Source organism: Scyliorhinus canicula, chromosome 1, assembly GCF_902713615.1.
Source record: "Scyliorhinus canicula chromosome 1, sScyCan1.1, whole genome shotgun sequence".
Classification (NCBI taxonomy): domain Eukaryota; kingdom Metazoa; phylum Chordata; class Chondrichthyes; order Carcharhiniformes; family Scyliorhinidae; genus Scyliorhinus; species Scyliorhinus canicula.
In genome coordinates, this window is record NC_052146.1 from 260168929 (window position 1) to 260181814 (window position 12886).

Sequence of the window (12886 nt, forward strand, 5' to 3'; positions counted from 1 at the left end):
CTCTCACCAGCACAGAGACACACACCTCATGGGCAACATTAGTGGACAGGCATTTGGGCCACAATCTGTTGGGTACCACACAATTGCTGTTATACATCAGGTGGTGGCAGGAATATCTAAGAGAGTCAGCAGTCGGAGGTCTAGCTTGAACCCAGGACTCAGCTGGATTCCAGTAAGATGCCGAGTCTGTGGACAAGGTCATCCCAGAGCTGATGCAGATGCCATGTGTGGCCATCTAAAATGGCCTCCCGCAAAGAACGGTGGGAAATTTTGCCAAGCCTGAGCACAGACAGGCTGCAGCCTGCAAATATTCAAAAGCTACAGCTCAGACTTATGCAGAAACTAACACAGGAGAAAGGTCATTAAAGGGCATCACAGGAACAATAGAACTATCCTGTCAATCACATTGTTTACCAGACACAGCAGCAGCCAAGCACCCTGCTCCCAACACTTCCAGGCAAGGCCACTGAGTGCCCACCCCAAAATCAATGTGGCAGCCCCTAATTGGACTTGATCGATCAGGGTGATGGAGCCCTGTTTACTATTAAACACGTTACACCTGATACATGTGAAGCCTCTGGCATGTTAATCTTCACAGTGGACCTGCTATGGTCATGTCGCTAGCAAATGTGTAGATGGAGTTGGAGCCTCATTTTGCCACACAGTCATGTGTTTATAAGGAGTATAGTAGGGGGCTAAGTACATAGCCTTGCGGGGCCTCAGTATTGAGGACTCTCATGGAGTAGGTGTTGCTGTTTATCCTTACTGATTGTGGTCTATGGGTCAGAAAGTTGAGGATCCAGTTGCAGGTGATGGTGTGAGGGTGCTGTCAGCAGAAAGACAGGAGTCAGACTTTGGCATAAACTGAGGAGCACCAGAGCACCAGATCACAGTGAGTGATCATCACTCTCCTGTCTTGTATATTGTCCCTCTGACAGTGCTAAGACAGCTCTCGCCATCGGGAGCGGGCTCGTTACATTGCAAACTGATTTACGCCTGGCATGAATCTTGATTTTGATCTTTCCCGCTATTTATTTTGCATGCTCAGATCCGTGTTGAGCAGAACGCGGTGGTTAAATCGCACCACATGAGTCCTGAGAGGGCAACTGGGGGACAGGAGAGGGTGGGAGGGAGAAGCATAATCTGAAGAAAGGCAGAGACTCATACGCACACACACAAATTGAGGGGAGAGGATGATGGATCTATCGCCCGCCCACACTTTAGCAAATCTGACCACACGGCTGTGCTCCTGCTCCTGGCCTGTAAGCAAAAACTGAAGCAGGAGAATCCATCAAAGGAAGTCGTGCAATGTTGGTCTGAGGAATCGGATGATTTCCTACGGGTCTGCTTAGAGTCAGTGGACTGGTCAGTATTTAAAAACTCTGCGATCAGCCTGACCGAGTATGCCACTACAGTAACTGACTTCATTAGTAAGTGTGTAGAAGACTGTGTGCCAAAGAAGCAAATCCGTATGTTTCCCAACCAGAAACCCTGGATGAACAGAGATATCCACTGCTTGCTAAAGTCTAGGTCTGAGGCGTTCAAGTCAGGCGACCCTGACCTATACAAGAAAGCCAGATATGACCTAAAGAAATCCATCAAAGATGCTAAAAGACAGTACTGGACCAAGCTCGAGTCCCAGGCTAGCCACATGGATCCCCGCCGTCTATGGCAAGGTCTGCAAGACATAACGGGCTACAAGACGAAGGCATGTAAAATCGTCGGCTCCAACGCACCTCTCCCTGATGAGCTCAACACATTCTATGCCCGCTTTGAGCATGAGGTCAGCGAGAGTGAGTCCTGCACCCTAGAAGCCGCGGATGAACTTGTATCTGAGATCACCATTGCAGACGTCAGAGCAGCCTTCTCGAAGGTCAACCCACGGAAAGCCACTGGCCCGGATGGGGTACCCGGACGAGCACTCACGTCTTGCTCGGATCAGCTGGCGGGGGTATTCGCAGACATCTTCAACCTCTCTTTACAACAATCTGAGGTCCCTATCTCCTTCAAGAAGACGACCATCAACCCTGTACCAAAACAAAGTCAAGCAGCGTGCCTTAATGACGATCGTCCAGTGGCTCTGACATCCATCATCATGAAGTGCTTCGAAAGATTAGTCATGGCACAAATCAACTCCAGCCTCTCGGATTGCCTTGATCCACTATAGTTCGCCTACCGCTGCAATAGGTCCTCAGCAGACGCCATCTCCATGGCCCTGCACTCTACCCTGGAACACCTAGATAACAAAGACACCTATGTCAGACTCCTATTTATCGACTACAGCTCAGCCTTCAACACCATCATTCCTACGAAACTCATCTGCAAATTCCATGGCCTTGGCCTCGGCTCCTCCCTCTGCGACTGGATCCTGAACTTTCTAACCCACAGGCCACAATCAGTAAAGATAGGCAACAGCACCTCCTCCACAATCATCCTCAACACCGGTGCCCCACAGGGCTGTGTACTCAGCCCCCTACTATACTCCTTATACACCTGTGACTGTGTGGCCAAATTCCCCTCCAACTTAATTTTCAAATTTGCTGATGACACCACCGTAGTGGGTCGGATTTCAAACAATGACGAGACAGAGTACAGGAATGAGATAGAGAATCTGGTGAACTGGTGCGATGACAATAATCTCTCCCTCAATGTCAACAAAACGAAGGAGATTGTCATCGACTTCAGGAAGCGTAATGGTGAACATGCCCCTGTCCACATCAATGGGAACGAAGTAGAAAGGGTCGCGAGCTTCAGGTTTTTAGGTGTCCAGATCACCAACAGCCTGTCCTGGACCCCTATGCCGACACTATAGTTAAGAAAGCCCACCAACGACTACTTTCTCAAAATACTAAGGAAATTTGGCATGTCAGCTACGACCCTCATCAACTTCTACAGATGCACCATAGAAAGCATCCTTTCTGGTTGTATCACAGCTTGGTAAGGAGCCTGCTCTGCCGAAGACCGCAGGAAACTACAAAAGGTCGTGAATGTAGCCCTGTCCATCACGCAAACCAGCCTCTCATCCATTGACTCTATCGATAATTTCCGCTGCCTCAGAAAAGCAGCCAGCATAATTAAGGACCCCATGCACCCCGGACATACTCTCTTCCACCTTCTTCCATCAGGAAAAAGATACCAAAGTTTGAGGTCACGCACCAACCGACTCAAGAACAGCTTCTTCCCTACTGCCATCAGACTTTTGAATAGACCTACCTCGTATTAAGTTGATCTTTTCTCTACACCTTGCTATAACTGTAACATTATATTCTGCAGTCTCTCCTTCCTTTCCTATGTACGGTATGCATTGTTTGTACAGCATGCAGGAAACAATACTTTTCACTGTATACTAATACATGCGACAATAATAAGTCAAATCAAATCAAATGGATGAAGGGGTGAGGGAGAGGACAACACAAACTGGGGAAGCAAAGGGGAGTGGCCATAAATTGGGAGGGAGAGATATTGTGGTTGGGGTGTGTGCTGTATAATGTGTTTTATTATAGGAATTGAGCAGCTTTGGTGATTCCTGAGGACAGAGCTACACCCCCCTGAAGTTGTTCTTCAATGATGTGGTGTAGGAGTTAGTGAGTTACATTACATTTTATTTTTGTTTTATTTATTATTTTTATAACTTGCATTGCAAATAATCATATAAATTTTGAAAGTTATGAAGTTATTTTTTTCACAGATGTTTTGATCAGATCAATGATATTAAGATCCTGGGCGGGATTTAATGCGGGGAAAAAACAGAGTCCCGTTTAACAGGGTGTTTCTCAGCGCCTGCCGTGCTAGGACAACCTCACTATCAAACAGGACTGTTTTTTATTTGGCCTCGGCGCTGAACGCACCGCCGAGGTCTCACTTCCTTTCCTGCACTGACGAGCGTCATCAGTACAGGAAGAGATCGGGATGCCGTTTCTAAGTGCTGCCCCGATCTCTTGACCCCTCTCGGACTCCGGAACCCCCCCCCCCCCCCCAATGCCCTAACTGTTGTGGGGTCCTCGAGCCCCCCTCACCCTGCCTTAAAATGGCAGGGCACCCCTCCACCCAATCCCTGGCATGAGCAACCTCGCACCTTGGCATTGCCAGTCTGGCAACCTGGCAGTACCCTGGCAGCCTGTCAGTGCCACCCAGGCACCCTGGCAATGCCAGGCTGGCAGTGCCAAGCTGCCTGGGTGGCAGCAGGAGTGCCAGAGCACGACCCTGTCCAGAGCCCGACCACCCGGGGGCCTCCGATGGCCTGGGAGCCCCTCTCCTTAGTGTCATTATGCCTGGCCCACAGGTGTGTGGACCAGTGCTAAACGGCGCACAGCGAGGCCTCCCAGGAGCGGGCATTCGTTACCGAGCCTTGGAAGCATCGGGCGCCGGCAGATTTAAGTGAACGGAAGTACTCACTTAAATATGTCAATCTGGTGGGTGAGATCCAGATTGTGACGTCTTGTGAGATCTCGTTAGATCCGAGCATTGCAAATCCCGTGAGATTTAACGTCCTCGTCGCGTCACTGAGTTCGGTGCGGTGAGGCCGTTCGATCGCGCCCCATGTTTCTCATTACAATCAATACTTTACAAACATTATGGATATCATTTTTATTTAAACATTACTCACCTTTAAATCAGGAGGTGTTATAGCGCAGTGGGTCGGGTCCCTACCTGTGAACAAGAAGCTCTGGGTTCAGGTCCCACCCCAGATGGCCAAGAGAGGTGTATTCATAACACAGCCAACAGGGTGTGTATCAACCTGGCAAATCCTTCCAACAATAATGGCAGGCAGTGAGAGTGGAAGAGACCCCTCCTGGTCAGCTGTGCTTGGTGAGGAGTAGCGCTCCTCAAGCTACAAGCCTCCGGTGACAGGCTAGTGACCAGTTTCAGGTGAAACTTGCTATGGGAACAGATGAAAGAGGCCTTGCGCACCACCAGGTGTGGGAAGAACAACATCCTTAAAGCTTTCTACTCTTCTGTGTTCTTTCTTTGATTTATATACTTTGTTATTCATCGACATTAAAACAAAAAGTCAGCCCAGAGCTTGGTGATAGTGAGAAGCTGAACATTTGTAAATTGTGGACAAGTGCACGAGCAACTCACCCGGAACAAGTCAAACTAGAGCAGCCTAACTGAAATACTGGTGGTTACTGAAGGGTGAGTGACTCATATTTAATACAGTACTTTAATGCAATATTGTAACAAATGTAACATTTCTAATTGTTCTATTTTATTTAGAACATAGAACGATACAGCGCAGTACAGGCCCTTCGGCCCTCGATGTTGCACCGACATGGAAAAAAAACTAAAGGCCATCTAACCTACACTATGCCCTTATCATCCATATGCTTATCCAATAAATTTTTAAATGCCCTCAATGTTGGCGAGTTCACTACTGTTGCAGGTAGGGCATTCCACGGCCTCACCACTCTTTGCGTAAAAAACCCACCTCTGACCTCTGTCCTATATCTATTACCCCTCAATTTAAGGCTATGTCCCCTCGTGCTAGCCACCTCCATCCGCGGGAGAAGGCTCTCGCTGTCCACCCTATCTAACCCTCTGATCATTTTGTATGCCTCTATTAAGTCACCTCTTAACCTTCTTCTCTCTAACGAAAACAACCTCAAGTCCATCAGCCTTTCCTCATAAGATTTTCCCTCCATACCAGGCAACATCCTGGTAAATCTCCTCTGCACCCGTTCCAAAGCTTCCACGTCCTTCCTATAATGAGGCGACCAGAACTGTACGCAATACTCCAAATGCGGCTGTACTAGAGTTTTGTACAACTGCAACATGACCTCATGGCTCCGGAACTCAGTCCCTCTACCAATAAAGGCCAACACACCATAGGCCTTCTTCACAACCCTATCAACCTGGGTGGCAACTTTCAGGGATCTATGTACATGGACACCGAGATCCCTCTGCTCATCCACACTACCAAGAATTTTACCATTAGCCAAATATTCCGCATTCCTGTTATTCTTTCCAAAGTGAATCACCTCACACTTCTCCACATTAAACTCCATTTGCCACCTCTCAGCCCAGCTCTGCAGCTTATCTATGTCCCTCTGTAACCTGCAACATCCTTCCGCACTGTCTACAACTCCACCGACTTTAGTGTCGTCTGCAAATTTACTCACCCATCCTTCTGCGCCCTCCTCTAGGTCATTTATAAAAATGACAAACAGCAACGGCCCCAGAAGAGATCCTTGTGGTACGCCACTCGTAACTGAACTCCATTCTGAACATTTCCCATCAATTACCACTCTCTGTCTTCTTTCAACTAGCCAATTTCTGATCCACATCTCTAAATCACCCTCAATCCCCAGCCTCCGTATTTTCTGCAATAGCCGACCGTGGGGAACCTTATCAAACGCTTTACTGAAATCCATATACACCACATCAACTGCTCTACCCTCGTCTACCTGTTCAGTCACCTTCTCAAAGAACTCGATAAGGTTTGTGAGGCATGACCTACCCTTCACAAAACCATGCTGACTATCCCTAATCATATTTGTTTATTATTGTTTTATTAAATAAAATCTGAAGTAAGTTTTTATTAAAATGCCACTTACCAGAATTGTCTACACCAGGTTGGATGACATCATCCAGTGTGAAGCCACTTTGGGTTGCTCTGCCTCTCAGTCTCTTGTACATTTGAATTGTAAGTATATCTGCCATATAGGTCTGATTTTTAGCCAAGTTTGGAAATTCTTCTTCAGTCGACAATTTTTTAAGGTTAATTAAAGTTGCAGGATCACATGGAATTAATTGCTAAAATGATAAACAAGCATGTCAGCACCAATTTGATAGATTTAAATAACTTTTTAATGTAAAGGTGATGCTTTGGAATAGGGAACATAAAGATGGAAACTCAGTCTGAGCACGACCATACTTTTCTGGGCTGCTCATTTGTACATTATTGCTATGTAAACTGTAATCAGGTCCAAATTACTTAAATGACAAACTACAGGATATCAATCAAAAATAAGTAGATGTGGAATGCAATACAGTATGACACATACTGGATGTCACACTTTTTTAAAATTCATTTACGGGATGTGGCCATCGTTTGCCAGACCAGCATTCATTGCCCATCCCTAATTGCCCTTGAGAAGGTGGTGGTGAGCTTCATTCTTGAATCACTGCATTCCTGAGGCGTGGGTACACCCACAGTGCTGTTAGGGAAGGAATACCAGGATTTTGACCCAAGCGACAGTGAAGGAACGATTATATATTTCCAAGCCAGGATGGTGAGTGACTTGGAGAGGAACCTCCAGCTGGATGTTGCTATGTGCTTGCTGCCCTTGTCCTTCCAGGTGGTAGTGGTGGTGGGTTTGGAAGGTGCTGCTTAAGGAGCCTTGGTGTGTTCCTGCAGTGTATCTTGGTACACACTGCTGCATTTTTGTGCATTGGTGGTGGGGGGGTTGAATGTTTGTGACGGGGGTAGCACATATTCAATGGTGTGTGGTTATGATTATGGCAAAAGTGGATGTTTGATTGTCATGACATTTTAAATTGTATTTTGTATTGGTAATAATTGTGCTTAAAACCCATAGTTACAGGGCCTCTTTCTCAATGAAAGCCATCAGCATAGAGAAATGCGAATTGGCTGCAGTAGGCAAAGTGCAACTTGTTCAGGAAGACAAATTGGGACCTCAGAACAACAGGAACGATTGCATTCAATTGGAGCATACTTTGTGATTATCAAAGGTTGGCTGACAATTCAGTATGGATGAGAGACATGAAGCCTTCTATGTGGAGAACTGTGAGTCTATTCTAATTATTTTTCTCTTTTTATGAAGAAGCAATTTAGCGTGGCCAATCCACCTACCCTGCGCATCTTTGGGTTGTGGGGGTGAAACCCACACAAACACGGGGAGAATGTGCAAACTCCACACAGACAGTGACCCGGGGCCGGGATTGAACCCGGGTCCTCAGCGGCATGAGGCAGCAGTGCTAACCTATCACCCTGAATCTATTCTAATTATGACCAATGCCTTTTGTTTCTGTATTTTTCCAAGAGGTTGATATTATATTTCTGTACAAAGCCTTTTTTTTAATCAGGGAGAACCAGTTTTAGCTTTCAGTCAGCGGTAGACAAGTTCTTTTTTTTACATTTATCACATCCTAGCAGAAAACGTAGGGGAAACTGAAGCTACAGCAAGTGACATAAGAACTAGGAGCAGGAGTAGGCAATTCAGCCCCCTGAAGCAGCTCCGCCAATCACTACGATCATGGCTGATCTCCTCTCAGTCTCATCTCCACCTTCCTGCCTGTCCTCATAATCCTTCATCCCGATATTAGTTGGAGTTAGTTCTCCCAGCAAGGACTCTACTGGGAGCGAGTTGCTGCTTTGAGCAGAATATTATAAATAGTTGGGGGGCTTCAATATGCAGGTGGATTGGGTAAATAACGTAGCCAGTGGATCCAAAGAAAAGGAATTCATGGAATGCTTACAAGATGGCTTTTTGGAACAGCTTGTCATGGAGCCCACAAGGGAGCAGGCTATTCTGGACCTAGTGCTATGTAATGAACCAGACTTTATAAAAGATCTTAAAGTAAGGGAACACTTAGGAAGCAGTGATCATAATATGGTTGAGTTCAGTCTGCAGTTTGAAAGAGAGAAGGCAAAATCGGATGTAATGGTGTTACAGTTAAATAAAGGTAATTACGAGGGCATGAGAGAGGAACTGGCGAAAATCGACTGGAAGCAGACCCTAGTGGGGAAGACAGCAGAGCAAAAATGGCAGGAGTTTGTATGCATAATTGAGGACACTGTACAGAGGTTCATCCCCAAGAAAAGAAAGATTATCCGGGGAGGGATTAGACAGCCATGGCTGACAAAGGAGGTCAGGAAATGTATCAAAGAAAAAGAGAGATCCTATAAAGTGGCCAAAAGCACTGGGAAATCAGAAGATTGAGAAGGCTACAAAAACAAACAGAGGTTAACAAAGAGACAAATATGGAAGGAGAGGATCAAATATGAAGGCAGGCTAGCCAGTAATATAAGAAATGATAGTAAAAGTTTATTTCAATACATAAGAAACAAACGACAGGCCAAAGTAGACATTGGGCCAATTCAAACTGATTCCGGAAGGCTAGTGATGGGAGACGAGGAAATGGCTGGAGAACTTAATAAGTACTTTGCGTCTGTCTTCACAGTGGAAGACATGAGTAATATCCCAAAAATTATAGAGGGCCAGGGGGCTGAGTTGAGTATGGTTGCCATTATAAAAGAGATGGTGCTAAAAAAGCTAAAAGGTCTTAAAATTGACAAATCTCCTGGCCCCGATGGGATACACCCTAGAGTTCTGAGGGAGGTGGCTGAAGAAATAGCGGAAGCGTTGGTTGAGATCTTTCAAAAATCACTGGAGTCAGGGAAAGTCCCGAACGATTGGAAGATCGCTGTTGTAACCCCCTTGTTCAAGAAAGGATCAAGACAAAAGATGGAAAATTATAGGCCAATTAGCCTAACCTCGGTTGTTGGTAAAATTCTAGAATCGATCGTTAAGGATGAAATTTCTAAATTCTTGGAAGAGCAGGGTCGGATTAGAACAAGTCAACATGGATTTAGTAAGGGGAGGTCGTGCCTGACGAACCTGTTAGAATTCTTTGAGGAGGTGAGAAGTAGGTTAGACCAGGGAAACCCAGTGGATGTGGTCTATCTGGATTTCCAAAAGGCCTTTGATAAGGTGCCACACAGGAGGCTGCTGAGTAAGGTGAGGACCCATGGTGTTCGAGGTGAGCTACTGGCATGGGTTGAGGATTGGCTGTCTGACAGAAGGCAGAGAGTTGGGATAAAAGGTTCTTTTTCGGAATGGCAGCCGGTGACCAGCGGTGTCCCACAGGGTTCAGTGTTGGGGCCGCAGCTGTTTACCATATATATTAATGATCTGGATGAAGGGACTGGGGGCATTCTAGCGAAATTTGCCGATGATACAAAGTTAGGTGGTCAGGCAGGTAGTGCTGAGGAAGTGGGGAGGCTGCAGAAGGATCTAGACAGTTTGGGAGAGTGGTGCAGGAAATGGCTGATGCAATTCAACGTGAGAAAATGTGAGGTCTTGCACTTTGGAAAAAAGAATCCAAGCATAGACTACTTTCTAAACGGTGAGAAAATTCATAATGCCAAAGTACAAAGGGATCTGGGAGTGCTAGTCGAGGATTCCCTAAAGGTAAACATGCAGGTTGAATCTGTGATTAAGAAAGCGAATGCAATGTTGTCATTTATCTCAAGAGGGTTGGAATATAAAAGCAGCGATGTGCTACTGAGCCTTTATAAGGCTCTGGTTAGGCCCCATTTGGAGTACTGTGTCCAGTTTTGGGCCCCACATCTCAGGAAGGACATACTGGCACTGGAGCGTGTCCAGCGGAGATTCACACGAATGATCCCTGGAATGGCGGGTCTAACATATGATGAACGGCTGAGGATCCTGGGATTGTATTCATTGGAGTTTAGAAGGTTAAGGGGAGATCTAATAGAAACTTACAAGATAATACATGGCTTAGAAAGGGTGGACGCAAAGAAACTGTTTCCGTTAGGCGAGGAGACGAGGACCCGTGGGCACAGCCTTAGAATTAGAGGGGGTAAATTCAGAACAGAAATGCGGAGACATTTCTTCAGCCAGAGAGTGGTGGGCCTGTGGAATTCATTGCCGCGGAGTGCAGTGGAGGCCGGGACGCTAAATGGCTTCAAGGCAGAGATAGATAAATTCTTGATGTCGCGAGGAATTAAGGGCTACGGGGAGAATGCTGGTAGGTGGAGTTGAAATGCCCATCAGCCATGATTGAATGGCAGAGTGGACTCGATGGGCCGAATGGCCTTACTTCCACTCCTATGTCTTATGGTCTTATGGTCTTATAGTTAAATAAAACTCTGTCCTCTTACTGCTAGCTTCCTCAAGTTACTAAAGTCGGACAGCTTCTGGAGTACTGCACAATTATGATCCCCATGGCTGTGTTTTCGCCTGTGGTGGCTCTGGGTCGGGCCGAGTGTACTGGTTTGCCGACTGCCATTTCCTGGCCAACCTCCGAAGAGATATTTCTGAGACCTCGGTCCTGGACATGATGTCATCCGCTGGTACGGACACTTCGATGTCCATCTCTGATCCGGAGTCATCCTCCTCATGATGGATGGGGGTTGTGACCCGGACGGTTGTGACCTCTGGCTGAGGGTCGGTTCCTGGCATGGAGATGTCAATACCGCCGTTTGAGCATCGTGAAGTGCGGGTTCTTGTTTCTTCAGGTGGTCCAAGTGCTTTGGTTGAACTCTCCCTGAACCTAGACTTTGTACAATATCGGACCAGTTCTCTCCATACTACACCTGGGAGCCATCACCAAATTTGCGGCATAGACTGCATCCCCGGAATGAAACTTTCGACCTGGCATCCTCTAGTCATGGTGCCTCTTCTGCATCTCCTACTGCACCTCCACTTTCCTACCGAGGCTCGGAATTGTGAGGCCCAACCAGATTCTAAGTCGTCGGCCCATCAACAGTTCCACAGGGGTGATCCCCATCATCACCTGTGCGGTAATTAAAAAGCAACCGCGCTGGCCGCGTGTCCATGGAACACATGGATTGTTTTTTATGCCCCTTTTAAAGGTCTGGACCACTCTTTCCGCCAGGCTGTTGGAGGAGGGATGATACAGGCCGACTCGAATATGCCGAATGCTGTTTTGTTTTGCAAACGCAGCAGATTCTTTGCTCGTGAACGGTGTCCAATTATCTGTTACCAGGACGGCAAGGGTCTCATGGGTGCTAAACGAGCCCCAGAGCTTTTCTATCATTGTCCTGGACGTTGTTGAGGCCATCCTGTACATCTCTAGTCACTGTGAGTTGACATCCACGATAATGGAAAACATAGACCCCATGAATGGTCCCATGAGATCCACATGTAGATGCACCCATGGCGTCCTGGCCATTCCCAGGGACGCAGGGAGGTTGCTGGCGAGAGCTTCTGATGCCCCGGCACACGGGGCATCTATGCATGAACCTTTCGATTACCCCATTAATGCCAGGCCACCAGACATAACTATAAGCCAATATCTCCAGGGGTGGAGGACTAGACGGTGTTCGTGAAGGGGTGGCAGCTATCGGCCAATGTTCGGAGGCTCTTGAATGTGATAATGATGCCCTTGATGAGCGGGAGGTGGAGGTGGTTGTGTCTATGGACATGGAGAATGTATTTGACCTTGTGGAGTGGCCATACGTATTCGAGGTGCTGGGATGGTTCAGGTTTGGACGGGGGTTTGTTGACTGGGTGAGAGTGATGTATGGGGCTCCTAAGGCGAATGTGCGGACCAATAGTGTCAATTTGGAGTATTTTGGGTTGCATCGGGAGATGAGGCAGGGTGTCCACTCTCCCCTTTGCTGTTTGCCCTCGTGATTGAGCCATTGGCATTGGAACTTAGGGCTTTGAGGGGATAACTGGGCATTGAGGGGCAGGGGGTGGGGAGGGAGCACTAAGTCTCTTTATATGCTGATGGCATCTTGTTATATATTGTGAACTCGGATGAAGGTTTTTTCAGGACTATGAGGATCTGGGAGGAGTTCAGTCTTTTTTCAGAGTATAAGCTCAATATGGGGAAAAGGGAGGTTTCCCAATGAATGCAACAGACAGGGGGGGGTGGGGGGGGGGTGGTTTAAGGAGGGTGTTGTTTCGGTTGGTAGGGGAGGGCTTTTGGTATTTTGGGATGCATGTGGCACAGATCTAGGCCCAGCTGCACAAGCTGAATCTGTTAAAGCTGGTGAAGAGAATGAAGTCGGACTTTAGAAGGTGGGATGTGTTGCCTTTGTCGTTGGCTGGGACAGTAAAGATGACGGTACTCCCGAAGTTTTTGTGCATGTTTTAGAATCTCCCGATTTTAGTGTACCCAATTATTTTCTTTTCTAATTAAGGGGCAATTT

General features: G+C 47.0%; 1 protein-coding gene across 1 annotated transcript in view; it reads right to left on the minus strand.

Moving 5' to 3' along the window:
* LOC119973679 (creatine kinase M-type-like) overlaps positions 1 to 12886 on the minus strand; it is a 61305-nt gene that overhangs the window by 31409 nt on the left and 17010 nt on the right. Inside the window, exon 4 of the mRNA XM_038812064.1 lies at positions 6555 to 6753. Coding sequence (XP_038667992.1) covers positions 6555 to 6753 — 199 coding nt within the window. The remainder of the gene's footprint in view (positions 1 to 6554; positions 6754 to 12886) is intronic.